Source organism: Mus caroli, chromosome 2 (assembly GCF_900094665.2).
Source record: "Mus caroli chromosome 2, CAROLI_EIJ_v1.1, whole genome shotgun sequence".
In the NCBI taxonomy this organism is placed as follows: domain Eukaryota; kingdom Metazoa; phylum Chordata; class Mammalia; order Rodentia; family Muridae; genus Mus; species Mus caroli.
The window spans coordinates 147609121-147622120 of record NC_034571.1 but is presented as its reverse complement, the minus strand read 5'-3'; the positions used below and the strand labels follow the sequence as shown (position 1 = coordinate 147622120).

The window sequence follows — 13000 nt, the reverse complement described above, 5'->3', positions numbered from 1 at the left end:
AAAAAAAAAAAAAAAGAAAGAAAGAAAGACATGAGTAGTGAGCAAGTTCTTGACGAATGCAGGAGTCTAACTCCCTTTGGAAATGGAAAGTTGAGAACTGTGAAGTGATTTTGATCCACTGTGCTCTGAAATCATTGCATGAATAAGCAAGGTAAAATAAGTTGAGAGGTAGTCATGAGGGTCACCACATGCCTCAGACAGGCCGCTCGCTCACTGGGCTCTTGAGGGAGATGCAGATAGTAGAGCTTAAGGCAGTGAGGAGGAAGGAGAGTGGACACTGTTTAAGAAAAAGTGCCCCACCACACAGAGCACTCTGTCCTCCATGGCTCATACGCGGGGTTGTGCACCTCTGGGTTTGGGGCATAAAATTGTTACTTTTTGTGCTACCATCTTGTTCTGAGTTCTTTTTTTATTGGAATTGACAGTATATCAGACATTAGAGCCACTTTCCTAATATAAATCAATGTAACAACAAACCTAAGCCCCCCCATTGGCAAGTTGGAGCCGAAGTGATGCCGTGATTTTCTGCCGGCAGAGTTGTCAGTGGGACATGAGGAGTGGTCAGGGTCTTACTCTGGATTCTAGTAATTCTGTTCTGAAAATAGACCTGAGTCTTTTTTCTGGTGGCACTGCAGTGTAGTGAGGAGCTCGTGTGTTCGCTTAAAGCTGTACAGTCTAAGGGCCTGTGCAGTGCCTGCCTTCCTAGTGCTGGGACTGAAGGCATACAACACATGCCAGGCTAGAAGTGTGCTAGTGTTACACTGTGTTTTCTTTGAGAGAAATAATATTCTTCCTTCCTTTTCAGTAAGTGATGAGATGTCGAAGGACTGCTTGAGCATCCTGTATAATACCTGTGTCTGTGTGAGTACTCCTCCCATTGCGGCCCACTTACCTCCTGTCTTCAGTGGCGAGAGGGCAATGTTTGAGTGGGCGGTAGACATGAGACCTGTCTTCAGATATTTTAGGGAATTCATTGCCTTATTTTCTGTGTGCCTGAGAATCAGGACCAGCAGGTAGAAATAATGGTGAGGCATGATTTTGTAGTACTTAGACCCAAAGCTACCTCAGCAGGCCCCAAACCCTGTTGCCAGCACCCCCATACACAGGTGTCTAAGCAGAGGCTCACCATTACCTGTTGAAAGGTGACAAGTGTTGGTGGCGTACCCATGTCACAGAAGCAAAAGAAATGTTTAACTCTGTTCCTGCTAAGACCACAGAGTGAGAAATAGATAAGAAAGGAATGGATAAAGAAGGGTGGGCGCTTAAGCCACAGAAGCTGCACTGACAGAATTGGAGATGGTAAATGCTTCTCACTGGCCAGCACAGAGAGCAAGCACCTGTGCGTCAGCACCTGTGGTGCTTGTGTCTGGATTATAACTTAGGCTTTGTCAGTGACTGTACGTTTCCTTAGAGCCACTTTTTTGAAATAGGAAAAATAATTATTTTGATAATATATTTTATTAACACATCTAGTTAAGAATATTATCATTCCAATCAATATAGTTTTTAAGATAGTTTACTTTTTTTGTGCCACGTTTTTGCAATCTAGTGTGAGACTCAACACCTAGAGTGTGTCTCAGTTTGCCATGCTATTACAGCTTGGTAGCACAGCAAAGCACAGGTAGATATTAGGGCAAAAGGTTTTATTGTTAAGAATGTTCAACTATTTTTGCAGCTAAAGTTCAATAAGACAGCATAGAAGAGAGTGACTCCATCATTGTCAAGTTCCCTGTAGGGGTGTTTTTTAAATTGTGGCCTACTATTAATTAATCAGAGACATTCTAGTGAAACAGTTCAGTTTTTAAAAGTATGGCTACAGAGATGGCCCTGTGGTCACTCCCCATGCAAGTGTAGGGACCCCATTTTGATCCCAGGTAACAAAGCAGATGTGCTGCTTGCCTGTAATCGCAGTGCAGGAGCAGAGGCAGAGGCAGGCGGGTACCAGGCCTGCTGGCTGCCAGCCTTGGTTACTTGTTGAGTTCTAGCCCCGTAAGACACTCAGCGTATTTTTTATCAATCCCTTCATTTTGAAAATTCAATTTGATTGACATATTTATCTCATTGATTATAGAGTTCTCCTTGTTTGTAATACCCTCTCAGTGATTTAAAAGCCAAGCTCTTGAACCTGACTTTAGAGGTTATTTGCCAGCTAGTTATTTTATTTCCTTCATTATCCTTGTTTTTTATTCTAGCCTTTAAATACCGTCCATGTTCTAGGCTTACTATAGATAGCAGAGGTGCAATGATAAAAGATAGAGTGCGTCTGTTACACGACAGCGCTGGAGGGCCATGGCTGGGGTAGGATGTAGACAGGCATAGGTCAGGTGCTTTGAGGCTTCAGAGGAGGAAAAGTGCAAGTGTTCTGAGTGGGTAGAGATGCTTCACTGAGAAGGAGAATCGTCTGGACAGGTGAGTTGGTAGGCTTGCCTGTCCCCATCTTTAACTGTGTGTGTGTGTGTGAGTTGGAGATCAACTTGTTGAGTGGGGCACTTCTCTCCTTCCACCATGTGGGTCCAAGGATCAAATTTGGGTTGTTGAGTCTGGTGGCAAGTGCCTTTGCCTATCATGTTGCTAGCCCCAAAGCATATTCTTGACTAAAGATATGGTAATTGTAGATAAGATACAGAGTATAAATCACATGTAATCCCATTAGCCAGATTAAACAGCTACCAGCCATCTGCTACAAATAGTTTAAGACTTCTGTATGCTGTTTTGTGTAGAAGCATTTCATAACAAGCCTTTTTATTCTATAAAAGGCAAAAAAAATAGCTACATTATTTTTCTGATGGCATATCCCATAGTGTAGGCAAAGCATACTTGACTTATATGTGTCTACTAGCAGACACTCATCTTGTTCCTGTGTTCTAAGTGGAACTGGCAGATAGGGACTTTGTGGGCAGTGTACTCTCCAGGTGGTAGAGGTAGGAAACCCTCCTCTGTGTGCAGTAGTGTTAACCACGAGTCGTCCAGCCTGACCTGACTGAGGTAAGTCTCTGAAGGACTGTCAGTGTCAGTCACAAGAGTGAGTCAGTTGACAGCAAAGGAGACTCAAAGCCTATTGGTTACTTCAAGGTCACTGTGGCGCAAGGATAGTGGCTAAGTGAGAGAGGCTTCCTGTATAGGCAGGGTTCACTGTACTCCCTCACTGGAGTCCTCCCAGACTTAGGAGATAACCATGTACAGGTGAAGCCATGGAGGTCCCGGGTGAGAAGTCAGTTGTCAGGGTCACCTAGAGGGACTCAGACCTCAGTTCTGCCCTCAGTGGTCATGCTCTAGACAGTGAGTGTGTTCAGGCTGAGGCTGTCCTGCAGAAGCCTTGCACCGCCCTCTTAGGAAGCACCACCTCACGCTCCTGTGGTGTTCTAGGTGGGGCTGCTCACCTTAGCCAGTGGGCTTTTGTCTGGACGATTGAGTCTCTAAATGGAGCTATTAGGGCCTTAGATTTTAAGCCATCTGAAGCTGTTAGTTGCCTCCTGCTCCACTCCACCCTCCCACCCCTCCATTCCTAGCTCCAAGTTAGGCTCCCTGTTGTATGGTCTGAAGGCTAGGAGTTATTTTACACATATTCGCCACAGTACACATGACTTCCTAGATTTGTTGGCTCATGCTAGTTTTCCAAGATGGGGTTACTTTCTGCATCTGGAATGGTGTTCTCTGTTATGGTCACAAGCTATTCTGCCTTTTCTCCCTCCTCCCTGTGACAGACGGAAGGAGTAACGAAGCGTTTGGCAGAAAAGAATGATTTTGTGATTTTTCTGTTCACACTGATGACAAGTAAGAAGACATTCTTGCAAACAGCGACTCTCATTGAAGACATTTTGGGTGTTAAGAAGGTGAGCTGTGCTCTGCTGCTGTGGGAGGGTGTCTTGGGCATTGGATTGTTGAGCCTGGTTTAGACAGGGCTCCTTTCAAAGACGCTTTTCCACTCATAGTGTTCTGAGGTAGGTGGAGGTTGAGATATAAAGTAGGTTGTGCTCCGTATGTCGGTGAGTTCCATGGCTGTGAACCATGTAAGTAAGTACATAGAAGTTAAGTCAGAGTATGAAACACAAACCTCACCTCGATGTGGAGAATTTAGTGTGATTTGTAGCCTTCCTTGCTAAGATGAAATTGCTCCTCACTAACATTAGTGGAACAAGTTGTTCTTAGCGTGCTTCTGCTGTTGTGTATACTGGTGAGCGCTCACAGCCAGCTCTCTCTGCTTGAGCTTTAGATCCGGGTGTGCTCCCTCTAGTGGTAATGTTTGGCCTTTGCTTACTTAATCTACCTTTATATTTTCTTACCAGCCTTCAGTTCAAGTTGGTTAATTTCCTTAAACATAAGATATTGTAAGTTCTGAAATCCAGCCATTCTTTCTCCTTCCTGCTTTGTTTTTATTTGTTTTGTTGTTGTTTTACAAGACAGGGTTTCTCTGTGTAGCGCTGGCTGTCTTGGAACTCACTCTGTAGACCAGGCTGGCCTCGAACTCAGAAATCCGCCTGCCTCTGCCTCCCGAGTGCTGGAATAAAGCTGTGCACCACCCTAACACTTACTCTGTAGCTCATCACAGGTTTAAGGGCAAGAGTGAGACATTGTCTGAAAAGATAGCAACAAAAAGATGAAAACATTATAGTTTTCTCTTCAGAAACTCACAGTCAGGACAGAAGCTCCTTAGGGCCTCCTTCACGTTCTCGCTCCTCGCCATGCTTCCCTCCCTGTTGATTGCCGATTGGTAGATTTTTTATCATTGCTGCATAGTGTCCCGGAGGTTGCTGTAGCAGAAGGGAGAATACCCACACACTGTTACCCAGCTTTCACTTAGGCCTTGCCTGCTGTTACCCAGGCAGAAGCATCACAAGTGTCCCATTGTCTGTGGGGACATATTCCCAATGTGTCCAGTCCCCAGACAGTCCCTTTGTGCTCTTTGATAAAATGTCTTTGTTACTTCCAAAGAATCATGTGCTTGGTCCAGTGTGTGAGAGCGACTGTCAGTGCAGGAACCCTGTGCTCCCTGGCAGTCTCAGGGTCGGAGCTAGTCATTGCTCCTTCCCAGCTCTGCCCACCTGCTCCCTCAAGCCTTCTTATTCCTGTCTGTGCTGCCCAAGTAGGTGATAGGCTCCACCACGCTCTGTAGGTACATTGATGTAACACGTGTAACTAAAGTGGAAATGGTGCCTACAATTCATGCAGCAAACAGAGGATTCATATTCAGAACTCATCAAAAATTCCTAAAAATCAACCTGGAAAAGGGGAAATAGGTGAGCCATAAATAAATGTTTGGCTTCATTGAAAGTCAGGAAATGCAGATCTTTTTTTGTTGCTTTTGTTTTTTGTTTTTCGAGACAGGGTTTCTCTGTGTAGTCCCGGCTGTCCTGGAACTCATTCTATAGACCAGGCTGGCCTTGAACTCCAGAGATCCACCTACCTCTGCCTCCCAAGTGCTGGGATTAAAGGCGTGGGACACCACTGCCCAGCCAGGAAATGCAGATCTTATCCTGTGTGTGGTGAGAGCAGATGTGGAGTGTAAATACTTGAATGTGTACATGCTGTGTGCCAGCACCTAGAGGAGCACTGCCCCAAGGGCTGAGGTCTTGGTGGGCTCTGTGTGTCTTGTGCCTCAGCATACCTGTAGGTAAGTGATCTCAGAAATGAAAACATGCAGCCAGAGAGGGTCTAGCAGGTATAGGCACCTGCCACCAGGCCTGAAAAACTGCGTTCAGTCTCTGGGAAACATAGGAGAGGGAGAGAACCAACAACCGTGAGTTGTCCTCTGACCTCCTTTTGTGCTATGGCACACACACACCAATATATACAAACATGACATATACACATGCTCAGCACACACACATGTACACAAGCCACATACATATACACATACACAAACATATATATACACACAAGTATACCCAACTATATATATAGTGCCTGGTGGTAATTGACCAGGTCCTATGGGTGAGTAGCCAGTGCTACTAACCAATGAGCCATCTCTCCAGGCCAGAAAGAAACATTAAAAAGAAAAAAAAAAGATAAATAAATAGATTAAATAAATAAAGCATTACAAGGTATATTAGTAAAAAACACCTGATATGGAAAGTAAATTTGAAGTTGATTTGGTTTATAGTTCTGAGCCTCAAAGTTCACACAGCACAGCCTGAATGGCTGTGTCACCTCATGGCAAATAGCAACACGGATTATGAAGAGAACTGTGAAGAGCGACTGGGTGGCATAAAACTCAGGCTTTTTATACCTTTCTCCCACGAGTTATTTAGGAATCCCAGGAGAACCGCCTGCAGCTGCATGCCCCTAATTTCCTAAGGATCTCTTTGGGGTCCCAGCACCTTTCAGTAGCACTCCTAAGACCCTAGTTCTCCATGTATGAACCTGTCATGAGACTGGAGTCATCCAGCTGGGTAGGAGGGAAATTCTTGGGTTTTTTTTGTTTTTGTTTTTTTTATTCTTTTTGTTTGTTTGTTTGTTTTTATTCTTTTTTTTTTGTTTTTTCCCCTTTTTTTTCTTTTCTTTTTTTGTGTTTTTTTATTTAGTTTTTCTATTTTTTTATTTTTTTGTTTCCTTCTTTTTCTTGTTTTTTTCTTGTTTTTTATTTTAACTTTGTTTTTTTTTTTCCTTTCTTTCTTTGGAAATTCTTTTACTTGCTATAGAAGATGTTAAAAGCTATAGTAAACATTAATTTTAAGACTTTGGAGCTATGTGTGATAAAGTCAGGAGAGAAGTTGTGTCCTGAGAGCATGTGCACAGGAGCACCTAACAGGATGCTCACTGAGGTTGGAGGGAGGGTTGCAGTTCACCCAGTGCACAGAGGGGGCAGCACACCATGTGGAAAAGCCACGACAAAGGATTGGCCTGGGGTGCTGGTCGAGTTGTGTATAAATCTCAGTGTGGCGTCACAAGGAAGGTCTGTATCGCATCACACATCCACTGTGATACGGAGGTTAATGGAGGTATTTATGAGGACTGACAAGTACCTGGGAAGAGTAGGCAGATACAAGTTCAAAACAATGGCTACTTCTGTAGGAGTAGGAGAGAGGAGACTGCAACTGTAGGACTTCACAGAGGCCTTTGACTATGAATTTTATTTCTTTAAAAAAAATCAATCTAGGAATAGGGACTGTAGCTCAACTAGTAGAGTGCTTGCCTGACCTGTGCAAGGCTCTGGGCTGGGTTCCCAGCACCACGTAAACTGTGCATAGTGCTGCACACCTTTATCCCAGCACTCAAAAGGTGGAAACAGGAGAATCAGAAACTCAAGTTAATTCTCACTCACAGTTTATCTATTAGGGGAACAGTGAGTCATGATTTATAAAGCTTGAATGGAGTTTTTTTTTTTTTTAAGGGGGCAAAATGTGCTACCAGAACACAGGTAAGGCAGTGAGAACAGGCATACCTTCAGGGTAAATGGAGCCTCCACACTAACTGAACTAGGGGAGTTCTAGTCTGTTGCTATCAAAGAAAGAGGAGAGACTTGACTGAGCTTTGCAGAGCTGGGATTTGAGCCCTAGTGGTCTCACTGCTGAGCCACATGGGAGGATGCAGGAGAACATGCATAATTTCCTGAATTAAGCATGGGGATTGTTTATTTGTGTCTTCTATAGGAAATGATCCGGCTAGATGAAGTTCCCAATCTGAGTTCCTTAGTATCCAATTTTGATCAGCAGCAGCTTGCTAACTTCTGCAGGATCCTGGCTGTCACCATTTCCGAGATGGACACAGGGAATGACGACAAACACACGCTTCTTGCCAAAAATGCTCAGCAGAAGAAGAGTTTGAGTTTGGGGCCTTCTGCAGCTGAAATCAACCAAGGTAAAGAGCTCTTAGCATTTGCAGAATGCAGCCGAGGCTCTTACTGCAGCACCTCTCTCTGTTTTGTTGTTGTTATTTTACTTATTCACATCATATCCTCCTCACTGCCCTCTTCCCAGTCACCTCTTCCCATAATTCTTTCCCTATCCTTTCTCTCCTGGTTGGGAGTGGGGGTACCCAGGGTCCCCCCTTTCCCCCTCTCCCCCTGCATATTCCTTAAGTCAATGAGGGCAGGTACATCCTTTCTCACTGAGCCCAGACAAAGCAGCCCAACTAGAAGATATATTCTACAGACAGGCAACAGCTTCTGGGATAGTCCCTACTCCAGTTGTTTGGGACCCACATGAAGACCAAGCTGCACATCTAGTACATATTTGCAAGGAGGCCTAGGTCCAGCCTGTGTATGTTCTTTGGTTAAACCACCTGACTCTTAGCATGTATATTCATTCAGTGTATTAGGGCTTCTGGGGTCCACTTGGAAGATGTAAATGTTATATGTTTATATATTACATTCTTTTTATGTTTCAGGACAAAGTTCATTAGCTCTAGTCAGGTTTTTTAATGAGTCTAGAAGTTCAAAAACCCAGTATATAATGAGAATTACAAGTGCATGTGTTTTAGCCTTCTAAGTTTCTTATAGACATGGTGTATACCCTGTTTGTCATTGTAGCATTGTGATGACAAAGGACCACGAAGAACCCACGTGCTCCACAGTGAGGAGGCCACTTACACTGTGGATGTCTGCATAATGAAAATGATAGGGACCTCTGTAGACTAGCACTGTACTACAAGAGAGGGGAGGTGAACAAGACCACACATTTGCTTGCTGACATGCTTACATAAAGAAACTAAAGGCTACAGTGAGCTGTCAGTGGTTACCTGCTGCGGAGCGCTTGGCAGCATCGCCAGACTTCTTACTGTGTGCATCTTAGGCTAAAGTTACACTGTTCTAATCTACTCCAGTATCTCATTTTTAGTGGCGTAAGGAATCGAACCCAGTGCCTGTGTGCAAGCAGACGATGAATGAGCAGTCCCTCCCTTTCCAGAAAAGGTCTCTTTACGGTTGCTCAGGGTAGCCTTGAACTCCAGTTCAGCCACCTCAGTAGCTGAGGAGTTTTATTTTTTATTTTATTGTATGTGTGTGTATGCGAGTTTTGCCTTACATGTCTGTCTGTGTACTATATGTGTACTGCAGAAGACCACGTTGTTTGGGACTGGCGTTTCAGATGGTCTTGAACCACCATGTGGATCCTGGGAATTGAACACTGGTCCTCTCTGGAAAGCACCAGTGCTCTTAACTGCTGAGCCATCTCTCCAGCCCCAGTAGCTGAGATTTTCAGCCTGTGCTGCTGTGCCTCATCAACTGTAAAGTTGATGAAGTGTTCTGCTTCGAGCTGGGTGGGAGGGTATAGATCATTCAGTTAAACGTCTTTAAAACTGGGGGTTGAGGATTGACAGCTGCACACTAGAAACCAAGCTGTAGGCCCTATTTACTTACACCCAGCTGCAGGGAGTCCCAGCTGATGGCCTGTGCCTTTTGTCTCTGCTCCACTGACTCCATTCTTCACCTCACAGCTTTGTTTCTGGAGGGAGAAGTTGACTTTAGTGATGGCATTGAATCCATAGCCTCATGTGTGCTTAATGCCCACTCTCAATGGGTTACACCACTAAGTGACAATTGCCTATAGATAATCATGTAGGGGTGAGAGGGGTTGAGCCCCTCCTGCTTTGCTGTTGCTATCTGCCTATTGGTCCTGAGGGAGAATGGGCCTCTGGGCTCTCTCTCTACCCATAGCACACCATTGGCAGTCATGTGCAGGTCTCTCTCTAGAAAACAGAACACAGCAGCAGTGTTGTGCATCAAAGATACTCTACTCCTCCCTCTCCCTCTTCCCTTCTTTCTACCCCTCTTTCCTGAGCCTTGAAGGGTGTGACACGGATGCCAGTTGATGGCATTACACTCAGGCATCGTTTGCTCTCAGCACTTGCACTTAGACTCCCTGGAAATGGAGTTATAGGCCCCTCTATGTCGGTGCTAGGCATTGAACTTGGGTTCTCTGGAGAACAGCAAGCGTTCTTAATCACTGAGCTCTCTCTCTCTCTCCACCACACCCAGTGTTTGAAGAAGTGTTTATATTCTGTCTTATTCATAAGTAAAGGAGTAGCCACTATAAGTACTCAGGGATATGTTTCCTTCTTTTTTGTTCTGGCACTGAGGACTGAACACAGGACCTATTGCAGCCTAGGTGCACCCAGCCCTGCTCCTGCTCTTGACAGTTTTGAACAAAAAATGAGTTTAAATCAATATTGTTTAACAGTCTATATGTTTATCCTTAAACAACTTTGCTGAGAACTTATATAAAAATGTGTGTCATCATTTTAGAGTCTGTTATATTCTATATGGATTTAGCATATGTGCTCGGTTTGCTGTTGATAGACATTTAATAATCTCCGTATTTTTACCATTACAAAAAGAATATTATTGAATATCTCTATACAGATGTGTGTGTGTGTATGTGTGTGTGTGTGTGTGTGTGTGTATATTTGTTGCCAAATGGCATCCTCAGCCGTTGTTCCTCAGTGGCTATCCACCTTGATTTTTGAGACAAAATCTTTCATCTTGGACCTTGTCCGGTTTTTTGTAAACATCACATAGCAAGGGTCACATGGGACGAGGAGCCTCAATTGAGAAAATGCCTCTGTCATATTGCCTGTAGGAAAATCTGTGGGGGCATTTTCTTGATTGGTAATTGACAGAAGGGCCCAGAACAGTGTGGGTGGTGCCACCTCTGGGCCTGAAGTCCAGGTCAGCGTAAGAAAGATGGCTGAGCCAGCTAGTACAAGCACTCTTCCGTGGCCTCTGCTTCAGTTCCTGCCTCCAGGCTCCGACCTTGCTCAAGTTCCTGTCCTGACTTTGTCAGTCATGGACTGTTAACCTGGAAGTATAAGATGAAAGAAACCAACACCCCCACACACACACCGCCAAGTTGCTTTTAGTTTTATTTTTAATCACAGAAATAGAAGCCCCAAGACAGACTTGCCGAGAGACAACTTTTTTTATGGGTGCTAAGGATCAAACTCAGCTCCTCTTGCTTGTGAGGCAAGCGCGGTACTAATTAAGCCACCCCTCTCCATCCCTCTAAAACAGATACTTTTGTTTATAAGAATGGATATCATCTTCATGAAAAATGACCAAGAAGTTAGTCTTTGACCCAAATACACATATTAAAACCATAAAGATTTTACACACACACACACTTACACACACACACACACACACACACACTTACACATACATACACACACACACTTACACACACACACACACACATTTACTTAGAGTCAGGTTCCCTGTACATCTGAAAATTGAACTTATTTCTGAAGTCATTGCTATTTTATTTTGGCTTCGTATTTATTAATTATTTGTTTTTTTGGTTTTTCAATACAGTTTCACCATGTAGCTCTGGCTGTCCTGGAATTCACTGTATAGATCAGGCTGGCCTTGAATTCATAGAGATCTGCCACCCTCTGTCTCCAGGGTGCTGAGATTTGTACTACCATGCCTGGTTACTTATTTATTTTTTATATTTTATGTATATGGGTGTTTTCCTGCATGTATGTCTGTGTACCACGTGAGTGTTTGGTGCCCAAGGAGGCCAGAAGAGGGTGTCATATCCCCTGGAACTGGAGTCACAGACAGTTGAGGGCTACTATGTGGTGCTGGGAATTGAACCCCAGTCCCCTGAAAAAGCGAACTCTTTAAACCTCTGAGCCAGCTCTAGCTGCTGTCACAGCAATCTTTCTTAGCTAGATGTGACAGCGTATATCTGCTTTCCTAGCACTTGGGAGGTAGAAGCCAGAGGATCAGAAATTCAAGGCCAGTCTAGGCCTCAGAGACCCTGTCTCAACAGCAGAAAACCATAACAAAAGGAAAAAGGGACCGTCCCTGTCGCTCATTGTACAGGGTTGCAGCACTGTTGTGTACATTCCTTCTCCCTCTCTCTCTCTGCAGCTGCTCTTCTCAGCATCCCTGGCTTTGTGGAACGGCTTTGCAAACTGGCAACTAGAAAAGTGTCAGAGTCAACGGGCACAGCCAGCTTCCTTCAGGAACTGGAGGAGTGGTACACATGGCTTGACAATGCGTTGGTGCTAGATGCCCTGATGCGAGTGGCCAATGAGGAGTCTGAACACAATCAAGGTACTTTCTATAGGTCCCCTGAGTGGTGAGTTTTTTCTGGGCCCCTTGGAGATGATGTTTGATCTCTTTTCTGTGGAAAATTGAGAGTTACTTACAGTAGAATTTTCCTTAATGCAGTCCTACACTGGGACGCTATTAAAACGTTAATAAGTTCCCCTTGTTTCATAAAAAGAAGAAATAAAGGAGTCTGAATTGTATAATAGATTGAATAAGGATGCAAAAGCAACTCAAAATAACCCTATAGCACGAGGCTTCCCTGGTGATTTCTGCCACACTGATGCTTTGTAAGCCTTCCGTAGAGCAAACATTTCTTAACTCATTTTTTGAGACAATGTTTACTTTATACCAAAACCAGATGAATAGATCACAAGAAAATTACAGACTAATATCTTACAAATTAGATATAAAAAATTTCTTAAAAGAGTAAAAAAAAAAAAATCACCTTCTACAGCCAATTAAGCAGACCAGGTTTCTCCAGTCATGGGGGCCTGGGGATAAGGGCTGCACACAGTGGCCGCTTTGGGAGTATATGTAGCCTGTTACCTTTACAGGTTGCCCTAACAGACCTGGAGACAGTTCTCATGTCTATGATGTCACTGTTGGGCTCCAGACTGGTATGCAGATGCCTTTGGGAAGCCTAGGAAGTGCATAGCAGATAGAAGGGGAAGTCTGACTAAACACCTTTCATGGTGGGCTCTCAGTCATGGCTTCAAACACAGTGAGCAGATTAGTCATAGACAAGTTAGACTTCACAAAAGTCTTAAACACATCACCATGAAACTGAAGGACTGATCCACAGAACAGAACAGTTTTGCAGACCATACCATAAGGGAGTTGAATATTGTCTTAGTCAGGGTTTCTATTCCTGCACAAACATCATGACCAAGAAGCAAGGTGGGGAGGAAAGGGTTTATTCGGCTTACACTTCCATACTGCTGTTCATCACCAAAGGAAGTCAGGACTGGAACTCAAGCAGGTCAGAAAGCAGGAGCTGTTGCAGAGGGC

The 13000-nt window shown here is 44.1% G+C and overlaps 1 protein-coding gene and 1 non-coding gene across 3 annotated transcripts in view; both read left to right on the top strand.

Moving 5' to 3' along the window:
- The window catches only part of Trpc4ap (transient receptor potential cation channel subfamily C member 4 associated protein), a 56898-nt gene that overhangs the window by 24927 nt on the left and 18971 nt on the right, over positions 1 to 13000 (top strand). For both annotated transcript variants that reach the window (XM_029469312.1, XM_021183646.1), the window contains exons 5-8: positions 806 to 861; positions 3705 to 3833; positions 7590 to 7797; positions 11810 to 11995. In XM_029469312.1, coding sequence (XP_029325172.1) covers positions 806 to 861; positions 3705 to 3833; positions 7590 to 7797; positions 11810 to 11995 — 579 coding nt within the window. The remainder of the gene's footprint in view (positions 1 to 805; positions 862 to 3704; positions 3834 to 7589; positions 7798 to 11809; positions 11996 to 13000) is intronic.
- Positions 12441 to 12573, top strand: LOC115030455. Its single transcript, XR_003836051.1, has one exon. It is a non-coding gene; the product is annotated as a small nucleolar RNA SNORA70 (small nucleolar RNA).